At 42.1% G+C, this 25,533-nt stretch overlaps 1 protein-coding gene across 4 annotated transcripts in view; it reads right to left on the bottom strand.

Annotated features, from left to right (window-relative positions):
• Positions 1 to 25,533, bottom strand: part of SERGEF (secretion regulating guanine nucleotide exchange factor) — a 251,347-nt gene that overhangs the window by 83,465 nt on the left and 142,349 nt on the right. For 2 of the 4 annotated variants that reach the window (XM_050955826.1, XM_050955827.1), the window contains exon 10: positions 17,579 to 17,615. The exons of 1 other annotated variant lie outside the window; for it this stretch is intronic. In XM_050955826.1, the coding sequence (XP_050811783.1) occupies positions 17,579 to 17,615 (37 nt within the window). Of the gene's footprint in view, positions 1 to 12,281; positions 14,252 to 17,578; positions 17,616 to 25,533 lie in introns of those variants that run through there. One more of the 4 variants, XM_050955828.1, reaches the window with a different exon arrangement.

The following is a 25,533-nucleotide window of genomic DNA, read 5'->3' as shown; positions in this document are numbered from 1 at the left end:
CCAAGGGATTGGACATATTACCTCCCAGGTTAAGGAATATTTCAGATCTTACCCAAATACACGCTTACGGCCAATTTTTATTAACTAAACTAAAATTTATTTTAAAAAAAAGAATTGGTTAAAAGATCAATATACATACAGATATGAATACAGTTTTGAGATCAGATTCATAGCAGAGATGGGAAGCACTGTAGTTGCAAAGAGTTCTTTCAGAATTAGTCCATAGTTATAGTCCAATGTTCATATTCAGGGTGATCCGGACAGGACTGGAGATCTTAATCTTATGACTTGAGCTTCCCTTGCATGAAGCATCAAGAAGATCGAGATAAAAAGGATCAGGACCCAAGAGTTTATCTACATTTCCAGGTGTGAAAGTAGAATGAATTATATTGTAAAAATAGAAAGGATTAAAGAAATGCTGTCTGTACATTTAAGCAAAATTGTTGGAATGCTGCAATGCAGGTGTCAGGAATACAGACATTAACATAGAACAATTGCACCGTTTAAGGGCAATTGGTGAAGTATTAGCCTTAGATGGATAAGAGTTAGTAAGGAAGTAGGATATGCGTGCTGTGCCCCAGGTGAATTTTACTGTTTTGCTTTCTTTGTCCCTTTGTCTAATTCCCGCTCTTTTATCTGTATAAATAAGACTGTTTGGGTCTTGCATGGCTGCTCACATTATCTGGGTGCTATTGGCGCTAATAAAACAGAGTGGTCTGACAAACTGTGAGTCCTGAGTCTAACTTTGACACAAGCCTCCTTTTGAAAGCATGGAATCTTTAGGCAAATAATAGGCAATTATGGAAACTTTGAAGTAGACCTATTTCCTAAGCACCACTGGCAATTAACTATACAGATTAATGTAAGGTAATTTATCCATTAAGCAGTTTATCATAAAATTTAAAGAGACATATAGACAATGATACTATGTCACCCCAAGATTCATCTAAATGTTAATATTCTCTTTTGATCTTGGAATCAATTGCTATAGTGATAGCCATGTAAACAGACAGTTCCTGTCTAACATCTAACATGATACAGGTAAACACATACAGTTAGTATCACCTCCAATTCTGTAACAATATAGGTTTGCATTTCAAAATTCTAGCCTAGCTAGCATGGAATGGACATAATTACCATTCACATACTTTTCTAACATCTATCTAAAGGTTGACTCTAGGCCATTTAGCCTGCGAGCTGCTTAACCCTTTCTATTGACACTTTCTTGGCACATTTTGTATAAGATTTGTTGCAATTATATAACAGTGGTAGTAACAATGATTTGCATGATCAGATTTTAATCCAATAATGTTATATCTGGCCAGAAGCTTACAGAGAGCTATCGAGTGACCTTATTCTTCTCTGCTGCCTAGATTCAACCCCAGCCAGGGAGCCCTGAGGATTGGAGGTGGGGGAGGAAATCAGACACTGAATTGCCTTCAGTTTTTATGCTCTCAGCCCTTGCACCCAGGCTACTCATCACCAACCTCGGATTCCCTGTTTGTTCTGTGTTTGTACGGTACTTAGCACCATGGGTACAGGTTCATGACTGGAACTCCTAGGTGCTATCAACAGTACAAACAACAAAATAAAATAATCCCCAGGTGTCTGGCCAGTGCTAGACACTGAGGGGGCAAAGTAGCCCTTTTGTGTTTAGATTCTTAGGTCACTAGTACTGCAAGTCACTTCACATGAGAATCTGTTATGCTTTGTTCCCAGTGGTACAATATGTCCCATTAGAGGCTGTGAAGAACCTGAGGGACCACTTCCTCAGCTGGTATAAATGGGTGAAACTCCATTGTGGAGCTGTATTAATTTACATCAGACGATGATCTCGCCCGAGATGCTGCACTGAACGCAGCTCTGAGGCATTCCTAGATTCAATATCACTTATGAGGCACAGCGAGAGAATACAAACTGAACAGCAAGCTAGTGCTACCCATCTACAACAAGAAGAACTTTATGTTGCATTTTATGTCATCTTTCTCGCTTGATTTGGCAGTTTCATCTCTCCAGCACACTGCCTGTACTAGTGTCTTCCATCATATTCACTTCATAATAATCTAACACTTAGTTACAGAGAAGGGCAGGGATGTAGAGTGAAATTTTAAATTTTGGGCTGAGGGGAGACCAAAGTGGTGAGTTATAGCTCTAATGGGGATTCCTGACTTTGACTATTACATTAAGGCCTTCTCAGAATATATTTCATTTACAGATCACCATTGAAACGCATACAGCACATTTAAGACAGAATCAATACATCATGGATAGCCTGCTGAATGTAATTACTTTGTAACGTGTGTGGAAGGGAGGGGAATCTAAGTCAGGATGGTGATTAAGCCAGGAAGAGAGTTGCTACCTTTTATGAAAATGTAACAGAGGCAACTCCATATAAAACCTTTCTAAACACTAAATGTTTTTAAATCATTTGCAGATTGATGATTGTCTATGTGCCTCTTTGTGCATATATGTGGAACTATATGCTAGTTTTGAAAATCTCTCCTTATACTTACATTTTGCGTCTTACAGATGAAACGACCCGGTAAAATCTTTACACATAGCATCAAACTCTCCTTTTTCATGAGTGTGTTATTTACTATGGTAAAGGTTGCAACAGAGCTGTCAGCATCTTCGTTTAATATGTATGACCTGATTCCACTTTGGTTTCCTGGACTAGCGTGGATAGATTCTCCCCCGCCTCCCCCTCCCCACCCCCAAGAATTGTATTATTGCATGTTATAGGCTAAAAAGAGGGCATTCCAAAGTCTAGTCTACACTTGCCTTCTTTCCTCTCAAATTTCCCACTGTTGTTAGAGCAGATAAAGGCCTAACCATCTATAAACACAATCAGGCTAACAAAGTACAGTAACTCCTCACTTAAAGTTGTCCCCGTTAATGTTGTTTCATTGTTATGCTGCTGATCAATTAGGGAACATGCTCATTTACAGTTGTGCAATGCTCCCTTCTAACATCGTTTGGCAACCGCCTGCTTTGTCCACTGCTTGCAGGAAGAGCTGCCTGTTGTAGCTAGCTGGTGGGGGCTTGTAACCACGGTGGACCGGCAGCCCCCCTATCAGCTCCCCACTCCCCTAAGTTCCCTGTGCTGCAGCCACCCAGCAGGCTATCAATCAGCAGTTCAGCTGTCCCTCCCCCCACTGCCATCTGCTGCTCCTGCTCTCTGCCTTGGAGCTGCTCCCAGAGACTCCTGCTTGCTGTGAAAGGGGGAGAAGGTGTGTGTGGGGGTGCTAATGTCAGGGTGTCCCCCTCCCCCCTGCTCCTGCACCCCGCTTACCCCTTCTCCATATAGAGCAGGGAGGAGACACAGATGGAGAGAGACAGAGAGTGCTTGGGGCAGCAGCTGCTGTCTCAACTTCCTGATCCACTTAAAAAGACGATGCATTTAAGAGTGGGTCAGCTTACTTAAAAGGGCAGTGTGCATCTCTCTCTCTCCCACACACACAAGGTGTGTGTCTATGTCTGCTATGCTATGTCCCTCTTGTTCATGCTGCCTTGATGAGAGGCTACATTAGCAACAGTGTGTTAACCCTTGAGGGCTCAGCCAAGTGCTAGTTAATCATTTAGCAGCAAGGCATTCCCTGGGAAATATCCCACCCTCTTCCACCCTCTAACTTCACCACCTCAATCAAGCGTCACAATCATCATGGCTGTGAACAGTAGTAAATTGTTTGTTTAAAATGTATATTTTGTGTATATCTATATAATATATATAGTTTTTTGTCTGGTGAAAAAAATTTCCCTGGAATCTAACCCCCCCCCCATTTACATTAATTCTTACGGGGAAATTGGATTCGCTTAACACTGTTTTGCTTAAAGTTGCATTTTTCAGGAACATAACTACAAAGTTAAGCAAGGAGTTACTGTACTCAGGAGATAAAAATTCCTCTCCATGCTGGTTAGAGAAACAGAGAGAGCAACAGCCAAACTGAACATAATTTGCAGCTGTAGTGTGGACATAGCTTTAAGGAGGCAAAAAAGTTAGTGGTACATTACATTTCCAGTTTTGTTTCCCCACCAGCTTCCCAAACTGTAGATGAGAGACAGAGGGTGAGAGGGAGAAGCAAAGATTGATGGAGTGAGCTGCTAAAAAACACTTTAATGCATCCAACGAAGTGGGTATTCACCCACGAAAGCTCATGATCCAATACGTCTGTTAGTCTATAAGGTGCCACAGGATTCTTTGCCGCTTTTACAGATCCAGACTAACACGGCTACCCCTCTGATACTTAACACTTTAATAGTAACTTTCATCCCTCAAAGACTAAGGGAAAGTCCCCAGAAGAGCATAATTACTTTTCTCGCTGCACCCCAAAAAGGATTGAAGTGCAAAAGAGAGTTCACAAAGCAAAGGCTGCACCAACTAAAGGCTAATTTTTAAAAATGGACCAACTTCATCCCATGCACAATTCCATTAAGATAGGTTTGGCCTGTTTTCCATATTCAGTTTTTGCAAGACCCTTACCTCCTAAGTCAGTTGGTTTTAGCGCTTTATTTTTATCCTGTAAGCTTGCTTCAGGCTTGCAAGCCTGATTAACTTTTATTTATTATTAAGCAAAGTGATCTTGCTTGCCAGCTGAGTCCTCCCCAGTTTCTTAGAGAGGTAATGATTTCCAGTACCTCCCTCCATTACTCACAGTTCAAAGTACTAGCTCCTGAAGTGGAAAAGAAAATATCCTTGCCTCATAAGATGTTACAAATAGTGCTTCCTTGTTCCCAGAAGTTTCATGAAGAGAAATGTGAAGACAACAAACCCATCCCCTTCCTCAATATAAATACCTATCTACTGGTATGTGCATTTACAGCCTGCCCTGTGTATGGGGTGAAGTGTAAGTGCATTAAGAATGTAAAAATGGCCATATTGGGTCAGACCAATGGTCCATCTAGCACAGTGGCCAATACCAGGTGCCCCAGAGCAAATGAGCAGAACAAGCAATCATCAAGTGATCCATTCCCTGTCATCCACTCCCAGCGTCTAGCAAACAGAGGCTAGGGACACTCAGAGAATGGTGTTCCATCTCTGACCATCCTGGCTAATAGCAAGTGATGAACCAATCCTCCATGAACTTATCTAGCTCTTTCTTGAATCCTGTTATAATTTTGGCCCTCACAACATCCTCTGGCAAGGAGTTCCTCAGGGTGACTGTGTGTTGTGTGAAGAAGTACTTCCTTTTATTTTAAACCTAATGCCTATTGATTTCATTGGGTTACCCGTAGTTCTCGTGTTATGTGAAGGAGTAAACAACATTTCCTTATTTACTTTCCCCATACAAGTCTCAGTTTTATAGACTTCTGTCACATCTCCTCTCAGTCATCTCTTTTCCAGGCTGAAAATCCCAGTCTTTTTAATCTCTCCTCATATGGAAGCTGTTCCACACCCCTAATCATTTTTGTTGCCCTTCTTATTGCCTCAGCAGTGTGACCAACTCTCGTGATTTTATCACAAGACCATGATAATTGGTGATTTTCTTAAAGCTCCAGCTCTTACAGGCATGTGATTATGTGAGAATATCAGCTTTCATTTAACAACAACAAAGCATGTCTGAAGAGAAAAGCTTGAAAATGTGACCAAAGAGCACCCTAAAGGTTCAAAAATTAAGGATGAAAATAAAAAAAGGCACAAAAATATTTTTCTCTTATGGTTTTTGTGACCTAATCCATGAGTTTTGAAAGCTGGGCGTTTGTAATACCGCCTCAGAAGCAACTCAGTGAAGGAAGTTTGCCTCAGAGATGCCTTACCAGGAACAAATTACTTACATTGAGCCAGTTTAGATGGGTTGGCTTGTGCCTGGGGACCAAAGCCAAGATCATGCCCACTTTCCATCCCTCCTGCTCAGGAGGGGAGCAGCAGACACATAGTGCCTCCTTATTCCCATGTATCTTGACCCAAGATCCATGGAGGTGGCACAGGGGCATAGAAGTTCTTATTTTCCCTTACTGTCCTGTGCAGCCATGAAAACAGAGCTATAATATGACCCCCGAGAGGTCTACACAGACCATCCTAGGTCTATTTTCTAAATATGTGTACAGTGTCTTCTGTCCACCCACCCCCTTCAGATATGATATTTCTTCTCCGTGATACATTAACAAGTGTAGGTCTCTGGTGGTTACTATATACACAGAACCCAAAAGCCTTTAGCAAGGGTGCAAAAGATTACACTTTGCATTGTTGCTGATTAAGTTTTTTGATTATTTGTTGCTCAGTTTTATAATATTAAAACCCCAATTTGTTGTACTTCCTAGTGCTTTCAGCCACTCTGCTGTCCTTGTGTTTTTGGTTTGGGGATTAATACTCTTGCATGCTCTAGGTAACTCACTGAACCCAGACTTCTCTTCTTCCATCCTCCTGCTAGTCAATTTTTCATAAATAGATTTTTCTTCTCTGCTAACACACTTTTAATCTCTCTCTCTGCGAAGCCAGGATGACTGTTGCTCCCCCTTACTTACTTTCTTGAAAATTAAGGTAAATATGCTCCATGTGCCAAGTGAATTTATTTCCAGTTGCCTTTAAATAAAGTAGTTCCACTTAATCCCTCTGTCTGAACTAAAACTGAAATAATAGAACTTACTTTCCTAAAACACAATGATTTTTCTCACTGGGTGCAGCTGTTTGATAATCAAAGGATCCTATATAACCATATAATAACTGTTGCTTTCAAATGGTCATGAGACTTCAAATTGCCCATAATTTCTCGGAACCAGCAACAACAAGGTAAACTAGCTTCTCCATCTTCAGTGGTACTTAGTGTGAGAAAGAACTCTGTCCTCGATCTATTTCAATTAAGCTTTTGCCTTGCAGCATTTTCAGCTGTTTGCTAGATGCTTCCAGCTCTTACATGATAGTTACCTTACCTAACTAATTTCAATTCCTAGTTCCAACTTGAGGGTTTCAACTACTACCAGAGGTTTATAAACTGCACTTACCTCCCCACCAAGCTTTCGCAGAATTCTAGACACAGCAGGATTCTCACCACCCATTGACATGATACCTTGGTCCCAAAAGCATCATCATCTAGGTTAATGCACAATAAAAATGCAACACTAGACACACTAAGAACCTGATGATGTGATGATACATAAAGTTCAGTAAAACATGTTGACAGCCATTGTGAACTTTTCTTCTACAGATAAACCCAATATGGTAATCTTTTAGAACCTGACAGAACAAGATTTTCAGAGTCCAAGTACACCGACAACTGCTAACTACATGAAGATTCAAGAGAGTTTAAGCAATCCGCTAAGTAACTCAATTAGTGCCTGTTTATATGCTAAATAATCTACATTTTAAAAAAGACGTACATTAAGAACTAGTTAATTTTTTAAGATGATCTATCTGGCAGGGAGTAGGAGGATTCTACTATTTGTATTACAGTGTTGTGATGTGCACTGTAAAAACACATAAGAGTCAGTCCCTGATCCAAATGTGTCAATCTAAATTGATGAGTCACACAAAGGACAGAAGGGGAAACACAGAGAACTGACTTGCAAAGTTGATGGCAGAGCCTGGACTAGAACCCAAAGGTGAATTCCTGATCCCATTCCAGTCAATGGGAGTTTTGTTGTTGACTTCAGTGGGGCCAGGATTTCACCCTATGTCTCCTGAGTCCTTGTCCAGTACCCTATCTTTTAGACCACACTACTCAGTATGGTGCCCTTTTTATATTAAGCATCCAGATGACCTCTCATTCTGTAGCATCTTTTCTTCCGATAAACTCTGATACTAGACAACTAGTTGAGATAAGAATTCCCCTGACGCTTTCAGGGAATTCCCTTTTCAAATGCAGAAGTCAACAGTTTTATATCTGATCTGACCAGCCACAATATTAACTTGGTAAAATAGACTGGCAGCTTGTCTCTCAGTATCCCTTTGAAAAAGACCCAAAGAAGTCAGAGTGTTAGTCTTTGTGAGTGTAACCTGCAAATAACAGACACACACACTTCAATTTCATTCTGATTTTCTATCCCAAAAGGGCAGTGATTAATGCGCCTGGAGCACTGAAAACTACTCTATAGAATAGTAACCCAAATTCCACTCACATCAATGGGCATTTGAATCTCTGTTGTATGGTAAGGCTAAATATCTAGGCATTCATAAAGCACCTGGTCACCATGGTATATCTAAGTGTGGAGTTCTTCAACATGTGCAGGCGTTGCCTTTCAACCATGCCTTTCAGCCATTTACATTTTAAAGACCTTTTTAAAGCCACATAGACAGCTAAATGACATATAAGTCGCTCAGCTGGAGAGCAAATTTTGATGGCCAACATATAAACCCCTTAAAAATGACAACAACGGTTACTAGAAGCCCTGCCAGGTGCCCTTTAATAATCAGTGAATCTGATTAGTATTGCAATGAGAAGAGACAGCAGGCTGTAACATGACTCCACGTTGGTCTGCCAGGACACCCTTACAATAGAGACCTTCGACGCAGTGGGATTTTTCATGTATAATAAATAAAGTAATAGAATAGCAGGCTGAGCTCCTTGCTGAACACCCCTGCACTGTGTATGTTAAAGATGCCTCCAAATATTATGGTAGGATAAAAAGAAACAAAGAGAATTTATGATTTTCTTCTTGCGACCGCCTGCTGAGTCCCTAGGGACTGAATGTCAAACACATGACTACATCCGCAGCTTTGTAATGCTGCCGTGAACATCTAAATAACACTGTCAGCATAACATAGAGATCTGTCCACCAGGCTGCCCCAGCCTCCCTTCCCTATTGGTGCTCACTCTGCCATAGAAATATGTCTTTCATAATCTGTTATAACAACTCCTGGTCTGAAGCTCTTTACAATAATTTAGCTGGAATCATGGCGCTTATCTAAAAGAAATCTGAATTAAAAGGCAAAAGATTTCAATGTGAAAACCCTTCACCTTTATTATAAAGATGAAGACCGCAGTGCTGTGGGTGGCAGTTGTCAATGCGAAAATTTCAGAGACTATGTCTGGGTTTGGATTCGTAATTTTGCTCTCACTTATCCCCGACATGCATAGGCAGCAAGTGGCTAGAGTTGGAGTGGGTTCAGTTGCCCCAGATCGATCAGATCAGATCAGCAGGCACAGCCCCGTAGCTTGGAGTGCCAGGGACAGGAGGGGGCAGGGCATTGTGGGTGCACATGTTATGGGACACTGTAGCAGGCTCCCACAAAAGCCAATGGGCTGGAGTGGGGAACTGGTCAGACCCAGCCTCATGAGACAGGTGCCACTGCTGCCTGCCTGCCTCCCTCTTCTGGGCATCCCCTGTCCATGTCCCCTTGGCAGCCAGAGCCCCATGGGAGGAGAGGACCAGGGGCCACTCAGATACTGAGCCGAGTGTGCATCCCCAGCCCAGGTCAAACCCCCACTCCATCTGGAGCCAGAAGGATCTGGTGCCCCAGGGTGCAAGGCTGCCCCCATTCCCCAGACTGACCCAGGTGGGTGTGCTGGATAGGGGCTCTTGCCCTGCTGGATGCGCCAACACCAATGCACCTGCCTCATTCAGATAGCTTCCTAGAGCCAAGGTAACTTGGAGGGACTTCAAGTCTAGGACAGATGGGGTCTCTGTCTCCACTCCCCTCCAGCCAGGAGGACTTAGGGGAAGTGGTGGCAGACTAGCTGAGGCTGCTGTTGCAGTATTCCTGTCTGACCATGGCCTCCTGGCCCAACTCTTGGGCAGAAGCACAGGGTTAGAAGCCCAGGTCTGCCCCAAGAAGGGGCTGGATGGAGTGCTAGGGAGAGGACAAACAGGGCGCTAACAGGGCAGAGAGCTCAAGCAGGCTCCCTGCACCATGCAGGGTACAGCTCCCACAGGTCTGCCCTTCCCAGAGAGTGTGCCCCTTGTCACTAAGGGTGAAGCTGAGGAGGAGCGCTGGGGAGGGACACTGGGGGATTCAGGCGTCCCGAGGACATCCCAGGGAAAGGCTGGGCCAAATCCAACCCCAGGCCCAGCTGGCAGGCCCTTTCCTCCTAGTGCTCCTCCCACAAGGCCGCCAAGGGACCTGCCCCAGAGCCATTCTGTGCCCCAGCTCTCAGCACTGCAGCACACGGGACTGAGCCCAGCACAACAGCTGAGGGCCCTCGCCTCCTGGGCTTGTTTGGTTTCTTTGTCATCAGTTCACCTGCTCAGTGGCTGGAACTGGGTCCAGCCCAAAGAAGTAGTGAGCTCGTGGAGAGAGAAGGATCACCCCAAAAGGGAAGTGAATTGGAATGGAGATTTCAGAATCCACTGCTTTTGTCCTGTCCCATTTTCTTCCAGAAGCCAAGACCCAGGCTTTTCACAAGATAGCAAAGTGAGACTTTTCCCAGTAGATTTTGTACCATACTTCTGAAGTTACTGTGCAGTTTTCAGTTCAGTAAATTAATAGGGCCACCAATAATTTTGACAGAAAGATGTTTTTCTTCATTTGCTTGACAAAGCAGATTCTCTCATTAAATTCAAGACAATATTTTTTCCCATGCAACTGGATGATTTTCAGTCTCAGTGGGACCAGACAGCCTGTGTCTTGACATTTATGGGACTGTTTGAATTAAATGTGCAGATAACCATACAACTTTGACACAAATTGTACACTTATCCTGCAATCCAGTGAATATGGACAGGAAATGCCTCACTCTGGCAGTAGAGATAAATCTGATCCTTTTTCTGTAAGATACTACTGTACTCTGAAAAGTTAAGACACAGATTTTAAAAATTAGATATATAAAAATGCAATCACAGTTGTATGTGCACAATTAATCTATTGAAAATGACTGGTTAGGCATCTGTTTGGGTTGGCAAATGGCCATTTGTGTATGCAAACATGGATTCACAAATTAGGTGCGCAATTAGATGTGACCAATTGTGAAAATCAGGCCCTCCAATATCACTGAACATTTTGCCTGATTAAAAAGTAGCTATCTTTCAGGAGACATGGAATCAAATCTTACTTTGCACAGAGATGAAAGAAGGTTTGGAGATCTCTTTTTATAAAATATCTCCACTGGCCTCTTCTCCACAGAATTTTCCATCTGGGTACCTCAACAGGTAATAACAGGAGCTGTAGCAGAGAAGCTGCCAGTTTGTTTTTTTTTAATCCCTGTGGCATCTGAACTAGCTCAAAGTGGGTCTAGATGATATGGTGATTAAAATGTCAGTGGTCACTGGCATCTTGTCTACATTAGACCTCCCACTTCTACTATTACCGGTGGAGCAGCACTGGAGGAAAATTTTAGGGACTTAATCCCTAGTAGACAACCACAAAACCCACTGCAGAAGTCAATGAGATCATCAGTCTTTGCTTGAGAGAGACTGAAGGACTGGGAATGTTGTTGAGCCACAGATCTTTTACACTGATAGAACTTAGTGGGAAAGCTGTATTGTGCCTTCCTTCACCACATCCAGCTCTCGTTAGTTTTATTGATCTTAACCTTTCCAGAGCACCATTTCATCTATACTTAAACTTTTCTTCAAGTCTGGTTTTCTGCTAGAAACATAGCTGCAATTTACTCTAGCAGAGGCTACAGTATTCTACTTTGTCAGCATAAAAAAGACCAGGGAGAAAATGTATTCCACCCACATAGTCTTGTTTTAGTTGTGCGGCAACTAGTTTAGCTGTGCAGCAGTCCAGTACGAGTACACTCAATGTCATCACACTCAGTGTCAGTAGTTCAAACACTGTGAATAACCCTACAAAAACAGATAACCAGTGAACGTTTGCAAGAGAAAGAACAGTTCAACGGAGCCAAATTCAGTTTCAATCTGTAGCATGTAATAAAAGGATCATAAATACTACTCTGATGGTTTGTGATGTCTTCTTATCCAGAACTCTGGAATTATTACAGAAGGGCCCACCCTAGATGGTCTACCCCACTTTGTAGAAGACCAAGTCATAATGGGACAGGACTTTGGAGACCAGATCCAACTGGCATCAATTTCTGTAGCTCCAGTGATTTCATTTGCAATTCAACAGCTGAGGATTTGACCTGGAAGTTTAGTGAGTACTGTTTGACTATTCATCCTGTACAGACATGGTCAATACACTTCATATTTTATATACTTCACTATCAAGTCTTAGTGCCTAGATCTAAAGAACTCCTTCAACCTGGGAGTTAGCAGTATGTTTTTAAATCTGCTTTTTAAAAAATAAATATTTTCCCTTCCACATCCTAAAATCTTGTTGTTTTACTTCCCATCTTTCTAAAAGTCATATATTTTATTAAAAGTATATAAATGAGGAAAGCTGATTTCTCCAAGAAGAAGCCAAAACAAATGATATTATCCTTTAGTGGATTCTGGGAAGCCAAAAATATTGTGATCTTATCTTTTAATGGATTGACCTGTTTATAACTCACTACACAAGGAGGATAAAGTAAAATTATAGAGGAGAGGAAGGAAAATTGGAGCGAAAACATATGTTTATGCTTACATTGGGAAAACTGTACAACTATTTAACAAAAGCAGTTAAATATGTCAGGACCTGTTAATTTAATAATACATCTACACTTCCTGGATGCTGGAGGCACTTCATCTTCAGACTTGTAATTCACAATGCAATAAAGACATGCATATGTTCTCAACAACTTCACATTTACAAACTTATATTGCTTGATTATTCTACATCCCACATGTAGTATGTCAAATGTTCTATTTCAGGATAATTATTCTCTTAGAAAACATATGTTTAGAACATAGCCCCACAGAGAGAAAAATCTGTAATACAGCTCTTCCTCACAAACACACAACTTAAAATCATGCTTCCATGTATAGAAGAAGTCTCATTATATAATTTTTTCATGGGTTTGATGGTTTTAGTCCCCAATCCTGCAAATTTTAAGCCCATGTTTAGCATCATTACTGTGAACATGGTTGCATCATGCAAAGATCATGGCATGATCAATCATGACATTAGATGCTACTGATCATATTTTCCTCAGTATCGTAAGTTTAACACCTTCTCATACAAAGTAAAAATGCCATCTTTCATTGTGCTAGACAACTTTCTGTGAAAATTTCCTAACAAAACTGAAAATATTTGAAGTGAGAGCATTCTGGAAATGCAAGACAGAAAGTCGTCCACGATTTACAAATATAACTGTTCTGATCCATTCAAATTTCATGTAAAAATTGATCCTTGTTCAAGCAAAGGATCACATGAACATACAAAAATTCACAGCTGTATGATTTTAATGACAAAACTCCATTTCATGAGATTCCTCCCCACACACAAAAAAAACATCACAGAAAAAAAAAAGTTAGCATGAAAAAACTCACAATTTTCCACATCTTAGCTCTTATTTCAAACTCCCAAGATTCAAATTAGTACATGATATGGCAAATCACAGTCTCTCATTTCTATTAATGTTAATTGTCACCTAATGACCAGATTAGAACAGAAGGTCTCCCCGTTTACCGCACAACAACGGTGTGAGATTGGGTCCTTGAAGTCAGTAGCCAAACTCCCATAGACTTTACTAGAAGGGTTGTCATAAACAGATAGTTAAGGGTTAATGCCTCTTTTACCTGTAAAGGGTTAAGAAGTTCACCTAGCCTAGCTGACACCTGACCAGAGGAACCAATGAGGGAACAAAATGTTTCAAAAGGAAGGAGGGAAGTTTCCTTTGTTTAGAGTCAGTTTCAGTTTCAGCCGGAGTGGAAAAGATCAAGGAACCAGCCTCTTATCAGAGTAGTAAGTTTTAGAAAGGAATAAATAGGTTTATGTTTATTTTCTTTTGTAACTTGTCTTTGTGCAATTAGGAGAATTATCAAATTGGGTATTATTGTGTGTATTAAGGTTTTTGCCCAGTGGAAGATCCTGTGTTTTAAATCTATTGTCTGTGAGATTAGCTGGTATGCTGTCTCCCAAAGGTTTTTTTTTTTCTTTTACCTTTCTTTTCTTTAATTAAAAGCTTTCTTTTTAAGAAAACTGATTGATTTGTTCCCCTGTTTTTTTAGATCCAAGGGAACTGGATCTGGACTCACCATGGAATTGGTGGAGGAGTCTCTCAAGGCTACCCAGGGAGGGGAAGGTGGTTTTTTTTGGGGGGGAAAGAGAGTTTTCCAGGTACTCAGAAATCTGGATGGTGGCAGCAAGACCAGATCTAAGCCGATAGTTAAGCTTAGAGGTGTTCATGCAGGTCCCCACATCTGTACCCTAAAGTTCAGAGTTGGGGTGAGACCTATGACAAGGGTCTGGGGCCTCAATTATACAAAATATCCATTTTGTGCAAACAGTCCACCTGTGTAGATCTCTTTATAAGACTGGGGCCCATTAACAACCCTATAGGAGAGAGGAGGGGAAAAAAACTTTAATGGAGGAAAAACAGGGAAGAAGTACATTAAATAAGTTACCCATGAAGAGGCACAAAATCACACATGAAGATAGACTGTCCAAAGTAACATGGAAGGAAAATTAGCTGCCAAATAGACCTGTACAAGACAATTTGCACTATCAACAAGACTAGGAAGAACAATTTCTTCACTAAGTTCAAGAAATTAATTTTAAATGTATTTTATGGGTCTCAAAGGAAATGATTTTGACAAAGGGAAGAGACAAACAAAAACACACACCATGTGTGTTTGCATATAAAGTGTGTGTATGTATGCTTTCCAAATTGTAATTGCTTTAATATTCTAGGGTTTGGAGTCGTTTTTCATTTATATATTTCTTTTACTACAAAAAGTTTTTTACAGTTTTTTTTTTATTAGAAATCCATGCAGTGTAAGTGTTTGGAAATTTACTAATAAAGCATAGATTATTTATCAGTGCTCATTAAAGTTTCTGTTATAAATGCTATTGAAAAACTGTGCAATCAAATATACATATGATTATAGATTGTGAGATGTATATAACTAGTGAAAAGGCTGGCCATTTTGAACTAGCAACAAGTTATGAAAGGTTGGAAAAAATAATCTTTTCCACAAAATTCAACCTTTTTAAAAGTATTTTTTTTAATTTACCTAACACGTAGGTCTTACCATAATGCTTTAAGTTTAAAAAACATTCAGCAAAATATTTCTGTTGTGATATGTCACAATAAAAATGTCCTTAACTTTATGCTCTGAGACCATTCCTACAGAAGTCAGTGAGTGTACACATAGGGCATGAAATTAGATATGTATAAATCTTTACACAATTGACATTAAATGTACTGCTAATTGTTTCAAGGATCTTTCTTTTGCCTGCATATTTATTTTTGAGATTATCTCTGTGTGGCAGAAGATTATTTACTAGGAGGACATTGGGAGGGACAAGGGGATAAGGTTTAAACCCAACACTTTGCTTTCACTTGCACTGGAGAAATCTGCTACTAGCTAAACTTTCAGTCCATAAATTCAGTGAGAAGCCCAATGTCAGTTTTCAAATTGCTAGCTGGCTTTCAACAGCACCTGTGTCCCTAATTAGCAAGGGCAATGGACAATGAACAACTGGTGGCGGAGTGGAATATCTTCCCATAGTCAGTAGAATGAATCAAATTGAATAGTTCATAATAGGATTTATCATACAAGGGTAATCACTTAAATGCTGCATACAAAATGTGCTCTGTAGATGGTTTATGAATCTACCAAGACTCCAACATGAAATAAATACCTCCTTGAAAATAGTACATGAATGTACATCACATATCAAATAGGCAATTTTCCAAGCTATGCGCGGTAATGACTCCTGTGGAAGTGAGAGGGAGCTCAAGGGAGCTATTAGAGACATTCCATTCATTAGGTACAAAGGGGCAGTCTAAGGCATGGCACCCACTTCTCGCAAGCACCCCTTCTTGTCAGCTCTGCCTGCTGTCTTTAAATAGTCCTGGCCCTGGTATCTGGCTGTACCCCAAGGGTTTCCTCCCTGGAAGCAATGGTGTCGCCCTCTTGGTCTACTCTGGCTAAAGTCTCCAGCTAGGCCACTTAGTTCAGTTCCCCTTCTGAGATTTCTCGCTGTCTGATTGTAGCCAGTTCCGCATTGCCCTCTGGGGGGACCCAGGCCCACCAACTACTCCAGGTCCCGGCCACATGCTTTCAGTTTCCTGGGCCACTTTCCCGCAGCCCCAACCTTCGCCCAGGCTTCACCCTTACCTCAGGGCTCATCTAAGCTCAAGCCCAGCAACCAGCCAGCAGCTCTTCCTTGCTGTCTGGTTCACTGTCAGCACTGAGCTGTCCGTGGTGCTGCAGTTCCCTTTGGCCAGACAGGAGCACCACCCCTCTAGCACTATCAAGGAACTGACTGTCTCTGCCTCTGCAGCTCCTTTTATAGGGCCCTCCTGTTCCCTGATTGGCTGGTTTCCCTACAGCCTCTCTGATTGGCTGCTTGGAGGACTCCTCTACTGTTCCTTTCCTGGGATGGGTATGGCAGGACACTAAGGCCTCCAGCAGGGGGCCTCTGGGCATAGTCCACCCTATCACAGGCAGATAGACAGATAGGACTCAGAAAATTAGTTCATCCAAAGAATGCTTCTCTTTAAAAAGAGGTCTGTACTAAATAAAATGGGCTGCTTGGGCCTAAAATGGATAAGTAGTAACCCTATTTTTGTAACACACAGGAAATATTTTCTGATAAAAACTATTATATTCATAGTCTATCTGGGTAACTACCAGACTTGCTCTGATTTTACAGGATATACAAGGATCTATGTTTGGATACTGGAGGGCATGGCTCCCACTGATTCCTCATTTAGTGTCACAATTAGGCAAATTCCTTGTTTAACACTTTGAAGCCTGAACCAGTGGAGGAGTGTGGCCTAGTGGCTAGGACACTGGACTGGGACTCAGGTGCCCTGGGTTTAATTTGCAGCTCTGCTACTGGCCTACTGGGTGATCTTCAGTAAGTCACTTCTCCCCTTTCTGGGCCTCAGCTTTGTCATCTCTAAAAATGGGGATAATGATACTGACATCCTTTGTAAAAGCACTTCAACATCTACTGATGGAAATAGTGCTATATAAGAACTGGGTATTAATAATTACTATAATTACACATCATGAGGGTTCAGTCCCAGTGCACATCGGCAGGTATCCTGTGAAGTCAGTAGAAATCCAGGATCTGATTATTTCTGGTACTCAAAGGCAGGATTCTCTTTCCACTGGTGTTAGGCCTAGAACTTTTCACCATACTGTAGGAGCCACATTTAAGTGGAGAGGTACTATATATGCTAGATAACGCTGGCTGTCATTTTAAACACTTCCAAATTTCAACAAAAACTACAAGAATTTTTCTATTAAATATTTCACTTAAAATGTTTACCATTTTTTGACCAAGATTAGCTGCTTTTTTGAATTTGTGACTTCATGCTTTAATGGTTCGACTGTAAAATATGTCCTAGGACAACTGAAATTAATTTTGCTGTAACACTCATCAACGCCCCACGCTCCCTTTCTCTGTTGTCAGCAGGAACATTGAAAAGTGCTATCCAGGTATCATTATTACCAGTGCTTTTTATATTTCAGATTTCTTTTCTCACCAATACAAATAGATTGTTTCCTCCTTTCTGTTACCATATACAGCTCTACCAAGCATTCTGTAATAATTCACTGTGTACATTTTCTTTTAATCTTGTGCTACTTACAAATGAGAAAAAAAAGCAACCATAGCATTACATATAAAATTAATGCTACTTACCAACTACTGCCAGATTATGCTCTGAGCCACATGCAATCTGCAAAAGAAATGTGAATGAATGAAAGAGAATCTGTGGACAAGTTTAAGTAGATACAGTACTAGGACAGAGACAACCACAACCATGACAGGAAATTAAAAATTAGGCTGAAAAACAATTGTGGTTGGTACAATGTAAAATTAAGTTTGAAGTACACTACTGTACATTTCTGACAAAATTTCATTAGTGGTCTCACTTCATTTGTTAATAAACAGCTGTTTACATGAAAAAAGACAACCAAAATCACAATTGGTATTCTATCCTTTTTCATAAGGTAGACCGCAGATTTGCAAAGACCTTAATGTTATGCACTTATATCAATAGGACTATTTGTGCACATAAACTAAGCACGAGCAGGAGTCTTCTGGGGATCAGGGTCAAAGGGAGAAAGGTCAGGAATCAAATGGACAATGAAGATCTAATTTCCTTCTCACCCATTTACAGCTACTGATATTTCCTGAACATTGAACATTCCAGCATTGAGACTTATTGGAAAGGCTGTGTGGGGAAGCTTCCAGTGATTCTATCCCTCCAGTCCTCATCTGGAGGAGAGGACATGTACTGCAAAGGATTTCATAATGCTCCTCCCACCAGCATTAAACTCCTAATTTTTTTGTAATTTGTATAGTTTAAAGAGGGAGATAATGCAATTCTTTTTTTTAGCTTGCTTGTTCAAGGCAGCACCACAAACTACTCTGAAAGCAGCTAGTTTGGCTGAAATTTCCCCCCCTGTCAATTTGAAATTAATTCTGCCCTGATGATCTGTGATAAAAGTGTGATCTGTATTTTAAAAGGTTCCCCTCCACCACTCTCTCTTTTTCTCTTCCCTGGACTTTAAAGTCAGCACAGACATGTACCCACAAAGCTTTTTTAAATTTTTGCTGCTGCTATGAAGATGGAAAATGTGTGAGCTACTATCACACACAGCAGGGAATCTCAGTGACCAAGTTCCATATCCTAGTTTAATCCCTAATAATTTAATACTCGTTCATTCAGTGGACCAAACTCATTGCAGGCAGGTAGTGCTACCTCCACATTCTTCTGGAATATTGACTGATGGAAGCAACCATCTATCAGACATCATGTGGACTTCACTAGATAAAAGGTTCTTTTAATTACTTCCTTATAGTTTTAATCCTTTGACCAAGTAAATCACTAGGAAAGGAACCCATACACCCAGTTCATAATAAATCTGGAAACTCACTACTAATCTCTGAGGTTACTGAGCTAACTAAAATAAACTGCAATCAAACTATACTCTTCTACTATTAAAAAATATAATATTTAAATAAGGATACTAGATTTATAGAGTTTTAAGGCCATAAGGGATCATTGTGATCATGTATTCTGAGCCCATGCATTGCAAAGGCCATAAGATTTCTCCAAGAGTTTTCTTCATGAAACCCACAATTCTGGGTTGAGCTAGCATATGTCTATGACATCCAGTCTTGAATCATTGTGTTAGAAGTAAACCTTATGATCAAGGGTACTGAGCATGCAAAACAGCACTACTGTGACATGAAAACACCTTATTATTAGCTAACTGGTAGCTGAAAGCCCATATTGTGGCAGTTGGGCCAAGTAATTCACCATGAGTGCAGTCTCCCTCTTACAACCAATGAAACTGTTGCATGCAAATTAGCTGTAGAGTAACAGTTGAATTACCTCCAATATCACACTGGTCTCAGACTCTTGGCATTACATAGTGTGGCAAGGCACCTTCTTGGTCTCAGCAGTCTCAGCTGTTTTAACTTTGGTGAGACGAGCTTGGGGTAAAAAAGTCCCTCTTGGCTGCACAAGGGCAGTCCGTCCTTTTCTCAGCCAGTGTTTTGAGCATGTATTTCTCCCTTACGGGAAGGAATGCAGTCTCCCCTCTTGAAGAGGCTTGCTCCCTTGCTGCTACTCATCTACTGGTAGCTTGACTCCTCTCTCTCTCTCTCCTCCCCTTCTCCCAACAGGGGAGGGTCTAAAAAGGTCTCAGGTAGCCCTTATTTGTAATCAGCTGATCCTAATTGATCACAGATAACTTCCTCTCAGCTGATCCTAATTGAACTCTGGTAACTCCTTCTCAGCTGAACCTGACTGACATGTAGTCACCCCTCCTCAGCTTATAGGGAGGAGGGCCTTTGAACCTTCTGGGACTGTTTTCTAAACACACACACCCCTTGCAACCATCTGTCCCAAGTTTATCACAATAGCTATTACCTTACTGTCACATGGGTGTAATTCATCAAGTCATATGACTGAGAACTTAAAAATAGGATGGTAACAGACCACGAATCCCAGTGATGACTGAACCTGGGTGATAGTCTGAACAATAAGCACTCTCAGCCACACTTGTAGCTGTTTCCATTAATTCACACTGACTCAGACATTCTAAGCTTCAGAGTGATGGACCATCCTGGAATTTTATTTCACCGAGGTTGTACTAATAAAGTTGATAGCTGAGATTCAACAAATCTCCTCTGGTTTGAATATATTGAGCCAAGAAATGGAAGCCTTTGGGGTTGGGAAAACTGCATAAGAAAAACAAATTGTTTTAAAATCCATCACACATTTTGTGATGAATCTCATTTTCTGGAACAATTAATGTATAAGGACTGAGAGAAAACAATGGACTTGGAAGGGGACTAGTGAAGTAGCGGTAAAACTTCTATCTTGCAATGTTACTCAGAGCTTCAAGCACTGGCACATTAAAATACATAACATAACATAACATTTGCTGTATTACTGTACTCTTCACGCAACAGGGCCACACATTATAGCAGTACTGATTTTTATTGTGTTTTCATTGGCTAATGCAGCCCACCAATAATGTCGGGATTTAAACATTGATGCCATGGAAACAAGATCTGCACATGGAAATGCATGTGAAGACTTGATTGGAAAAAAAAATCAAAACAGCAAATTCTGTCTCTTCACTGCATGATGATAAATGGGATATTAAAACTGCCGCTAATAAAATCAATGTGAAGCATGAGCTATCTAATCTCATATTCCTATACAAAGTATGCTGAACACAAACACCGTTTCAGATGGTTCTATGAAACAGGCTGTTCACCCTGCTTCTGTAGGTCTTGTATATTTAGAGCTAATGGCCTCACTGTGGAAATGCCGTGTGTTCAAAACAGAACATGCTGTTTAGAATGTGTGACATCTCCACTAAAGAGGCATTTTGTTCCAATACCTAATAACAACAATTATCCAGTCTGCAACTCTGACAGATAAATAAAGCAGGCTGGTGATCACTCACTGTTTTGTAATCCACTCATACAACTGTTACCACCAGCAGCACTCTGAGAATCTCTGCCTACATTACACAGCCATCCACTACCTCATTTACCAGAGTTTATGGGAATCTGCCACAATGAAAGGCAGCAGCAGAAACAGAGTTCACTGCATTATAGGCCTTGTCTACCGTGGTAATTTGCCCCCATTATAGCCATTGGTGACCAGCCACTTGTGTCGCTGCACCAGTACAATCTCCTAATGCATATGAGACAACCCATTACAAGCAATAATTTACACCAGTGCCACTTTTTTCAAGCCGGGGAAAGATGCACTGGTGGAAACAGCCATTGTGCCACCAATCGCTGTAATCGAGGTAAATCCCTTGCATAGACTAGGCTATTGGCAGTCACCCTTATTCACCCTCGCTAGCACAGGGCAGGGACATGGCAACCCTGGCAGCAGCAGCAGTCTCCGTGCACCAGTGGGGCATTCACCCAACAGGAGAGCACAGGATGTTTGCACTGTTGCCCTAGCCCAGGGTGACGTCACTTTAAAATGTAGCCTGGACTCCACTAGGAGCCCCGCTGGGAAAATCTTCCTAAGGAATTCTCTGAATCAGTGCATCCCTCAGGCGCCATGGCCAAATCCCTGTCTCTCACTGAAGGCTGTGCCGGCCTCTTGCAGAACCCCTGCTAGACTGGACATTTTGCTTCACTCTAAGAGAAGACAGCATAACCCAGAGGTGAACCAAGGCTCCTGTCTGCTTCAACTTGAAGTTCAGGTTAATCTTGTGGGCATCCCAGATAGCATGTCAGCCTCTTAAAATATAACCCTCCTACCCTAAATTAGACAATAATCATTCAACATAAAAAAGTATTAGTAGGAGTCAGAATTGGTAGGATGAGGTGCCAGCAAAGGAGAATGGGATTATCACAGACATAATGAACACTTATATTAGGTGCAACTAATTCAGCAATGACTATAGTTTTGTAACACAATGCTGGTATGTACTGCAACAGCCATCATTTTCTAGCTACCTGGCCTTTTTTCTGTGTTGCAGAAGAAATTAAACTCTAGCACACATCTGTATGTTCCTAGAGGATAGATAAATATGTTGAAATCAAGAATATTTGGAGCTTCTGCATGCAATATTGTTTTCCAGTTGGGCAATTATGTTATGCTGTATATTTAAACACACATCAAAAGTTATAATTCTTAACAGAGTCAGAGTCAATCTCTAGCAGTTATTGAAGCCCTTTGGAATAATAAACAATGCAACCCCCTTCAAATTAAAATCGCTCCTCTGCTAAAAAAAAACATATTTTAATCTCTCTATATCATAAAGATTTCAAAGCAATACACAAACAACTAATCAAGGCTCACAATACACCTTTGAGACAAGAAAAGGCATTTCCAATGGAAACTGCAGAAGCAACTAGATGGAACCTAACTATTCAAGCTAAAATGTAGCTGACTCCTCAATATTAACACCAATAACTTATTAAACAAGCCCTGGGATCATTAATAGTCACACTCAATCAGGTCTCCTGCTCTACATCTCAGCTGAAAGACATCAGTAGCACAGTGGCCCCCTAACCCGGACAGCAAGCTAACACCACCACATCCTATAGCATTTTGTGTTACTTGGGGTATGTCTACACTACGGGATTATTCCGATTTTACAGAAACTGGTTTTTAAAAACAGATTGTATAAAGTCGAGTGCACGCGGCCATACTAAGCACGTTAATTCGGCGGTGTGCGTCCATGTACCGAGGCTAGTGTTGATTTCCGGAGCATTGTACTGTGGGTAGCTATCCCACAGCTATCCCATAGTTCTTGCAGCCTCCTCTGCCCATTGGAATTCTGGGTTGAGATCCCAGTGCCCGATGGGACAAAAAACATTGTCCCAGGTAGTTCTGGGTACAGCCTCACCCCTCCCTCCGTGCAAGTAGCAGGCAATTGTTTTGTGCCTTTTTTCCTGGGTGAACTGTGTAGATGCCGTAGCACGGCAAGCATGGAGCCTGCTCAGCTCAAGACAGCAATCACGGACGTTGTAAACACCTCACGCATTCTTGTGCAGTCTATGCTGAACCAGGACTTGCAAAACCAGGCGAGGAGGAGGCGGCTACGGCAGCGCGGCGACGAGTGTGATGGGGACATGGACACAGAATTCTCTCAAACCGCGGGCCCCTGCCCTTTGGAGATCCTGCTGGTAATGGGACAGGTTCTAGCCATGGAACACCGATTTTGGGCCCGAGAAACAAACACAGACTGGTGGGACCACATAGTGTTGCAGGTGTGGGACGATTCCCAGTGGCTGCGAAACTTTCGCATGCGTAAGGGAACTTTCATGGAACTTTGTAACTTGCTTTCCCCTGCCCTGAAACGCCAGAATACCAAGATGAGAGCAGCCCTCACAGTTGAGAAGCGAGTGGCGATAGCTCTCTGGAAGCTTGCAACGCCAGACAGCTACCAGTCAGTCGGGAATCAATTTGGAGTGGGAAAATCTACTGTGGGGGCTGCTGTGTTGCAAGTAGCCAAAGCAATCATTAAGCTGCTGCTAAGAAAGGTTGTGACTCTGGGAAATGTACAGGGCATAGTGGATGGCTTTGCTGCAATGGGATCCCCTAACTGTGGTGAGGCAATAGATGGAACCCATATCCCTATCTCGGCACCGGGGCACCAGGGCAGCCAGTACATAAACCGCAAGGGGTACTTTTCCATGGTGCTGCAAGCACTGGTGGATCAGCCGGGAAGGTTCATGATGCTCGCGTCTTCAGGAACACTACTCTGTTTAAACAGCTGCAGCAAGGGAATTAGTTCCCAGACCAGAAAACAACAGCTGGGGATGTTGAAATGCCTGTAGTTATCCTGGGGGACCCAGCCTACCCCTTGATGCCATGGCTTATGAAGCCATACACAGGCAGCTTGGACAGTAGTCAGGAGCTGTTCAACTACAGGCTAAGCAAGTGCAGAATGGTGGTAGAATGTGCATTTGGCCGTTTAAAGGCGCGCTGGCGCACATTACTGACTCGCTCAGACTTCAGTCAAACCAATGTCCCCTTTGTTATTGCTGCTTGCTGTGTGCTCCACAATCTCTGTGAGAGTAAGGGGGAGACTTTTATGGCGGGGTGGGAGGCTGAGGCAAATCACCTGGCTGCTGATTACACCAGGGTGATTAGAAGAGCACACCAGGAAGCAGTGCGCATCAGAGTAGCTTTGAAAACCAGTTTCATCATGGGCCAGGGTACAGTGTGACTGTTGTGTTTGTTTCTCCTTGATGAACGCCCCCCGCTTGATTGACTCATTCCCTGTAAGCCACCCACCCTCCCCTTTAGATTACTGCTTGCTTCCTAAGGAAATAAAGTCACTATCGTTTAAAAATCATGTATTCTTTATTAATTAATTATAAAAAGGGGGAAAACTGACAAGGTAGCCTGGGTGGGGTTTGGGAGGAGGATAGGAGGGAAGGAAAAGGCCACTAAAAAAATTTCAAAATAATGACAGCCTTTTGGTTGGGCTGTCCACTGGGGCGGAATGGGTGAGTGCACGGAGCCTCCTCCCACGCATTCTTAGTCGTCTGGCAGGTGAGGAGGCTATGGAACATGGTGAGGGGGGAGGGTGGTTATATAGGGGCTGCAGCGGCACTCTGTGATCCTGCTGCCATTCCTGAAGCTCCACCAGATGCCGGATAATGTCAGTTTGATCACGCAGCAGCCCCAGAGTTGCATCCCGCCACCGCTGATCTTCCTGCGACACCTCTGATCTTCCTGCCGCCACCTCTCCTCACGTTCGTCCCTCCTGCCTTCACGTTTGTCCCTCCTGTACTCACGGTCACTGGCATCTTTCCTGTACTTTGATACCACGTCCTTCCACTCATTCAGATGAGCTCTTTCATTGCGGGTCACTTCCATGATTTCCGAGAACATTTCGTCTCGCATCTTTTTTTTCTGCCGCCTTACCTGAGAGAGCCTTCAGGACGGAGGAGGGGACTTGAAAAATTTGCAGCTGCAGGAGGGAGGAAAAAAAGGGAGAGAAGTATTTAAAAAGATACATTTTACAGAACAACGGTTATACTCTTTCACGGTGAACAACACTATTCACCTTACATAGCACATGTGATCTCACTACAAGGTTGCATTTTGCATCTTAATATTGAGTGCCTGCGGCTTTGGTGTTAGAGATCACGGACGCAGGTCCAGGCATCAGAATTCAGCTTGAATGCGGCCATGGTAAGCCACTGTCTTTCAGCTTCTGCAGCCTTCACATATCCAGTGCCCTCCTTTCCCAAATAGCAAGCAACGCCCGTTGAGTGCTGCTTCTTTCCTTTAACGTGCAGCACCAGAACTGCCCCCATTCAATTCTCTGGGATGATCACTTTACCCCTCTCCCCACCGCATGGCTAGTATCATGGAAGATCACTGCTAGCCACCCTCTCCACCACCACTTGGCTGGTAGCAGGGAAGATCCCAGCTAGCCAAACGCGAAAAAGCTCAGCGCCAATCACCCCCCGTCCTCTTCCCCCTGCTTGGCTAAATGCAGGGAAGGATTTCTTTTAAGCCACAGGCAAACAGCCCAACCATCTCTGTCCCCTTAATTAAATTCCCGTATTTCAACCAGGTTACCATGAACGATATCACTCTCCTGAGGATAACACAGCACGATAAAGAACGGATGTTGCTTGAA

Source organism: Gopherus flavomarginatus, chromosome 5, assembly GCF_025201925.1.
Source record: "Gopherus flavomarginatus isolate rGopFla2 chromosome 5, rGopFla2.mat.asm, whole genome shotgun sequence".
NCBI lineage: Eukaryota > Metazoa > Chordata > Testudines > Testudinidae > Gopherus > Gopherus flavomarginatus.
The sequence above is the reverse complement of the archived record's forward strand: the minus strand, read 5'-3'. Positions and strand labels throughout refer to the sequence as shown.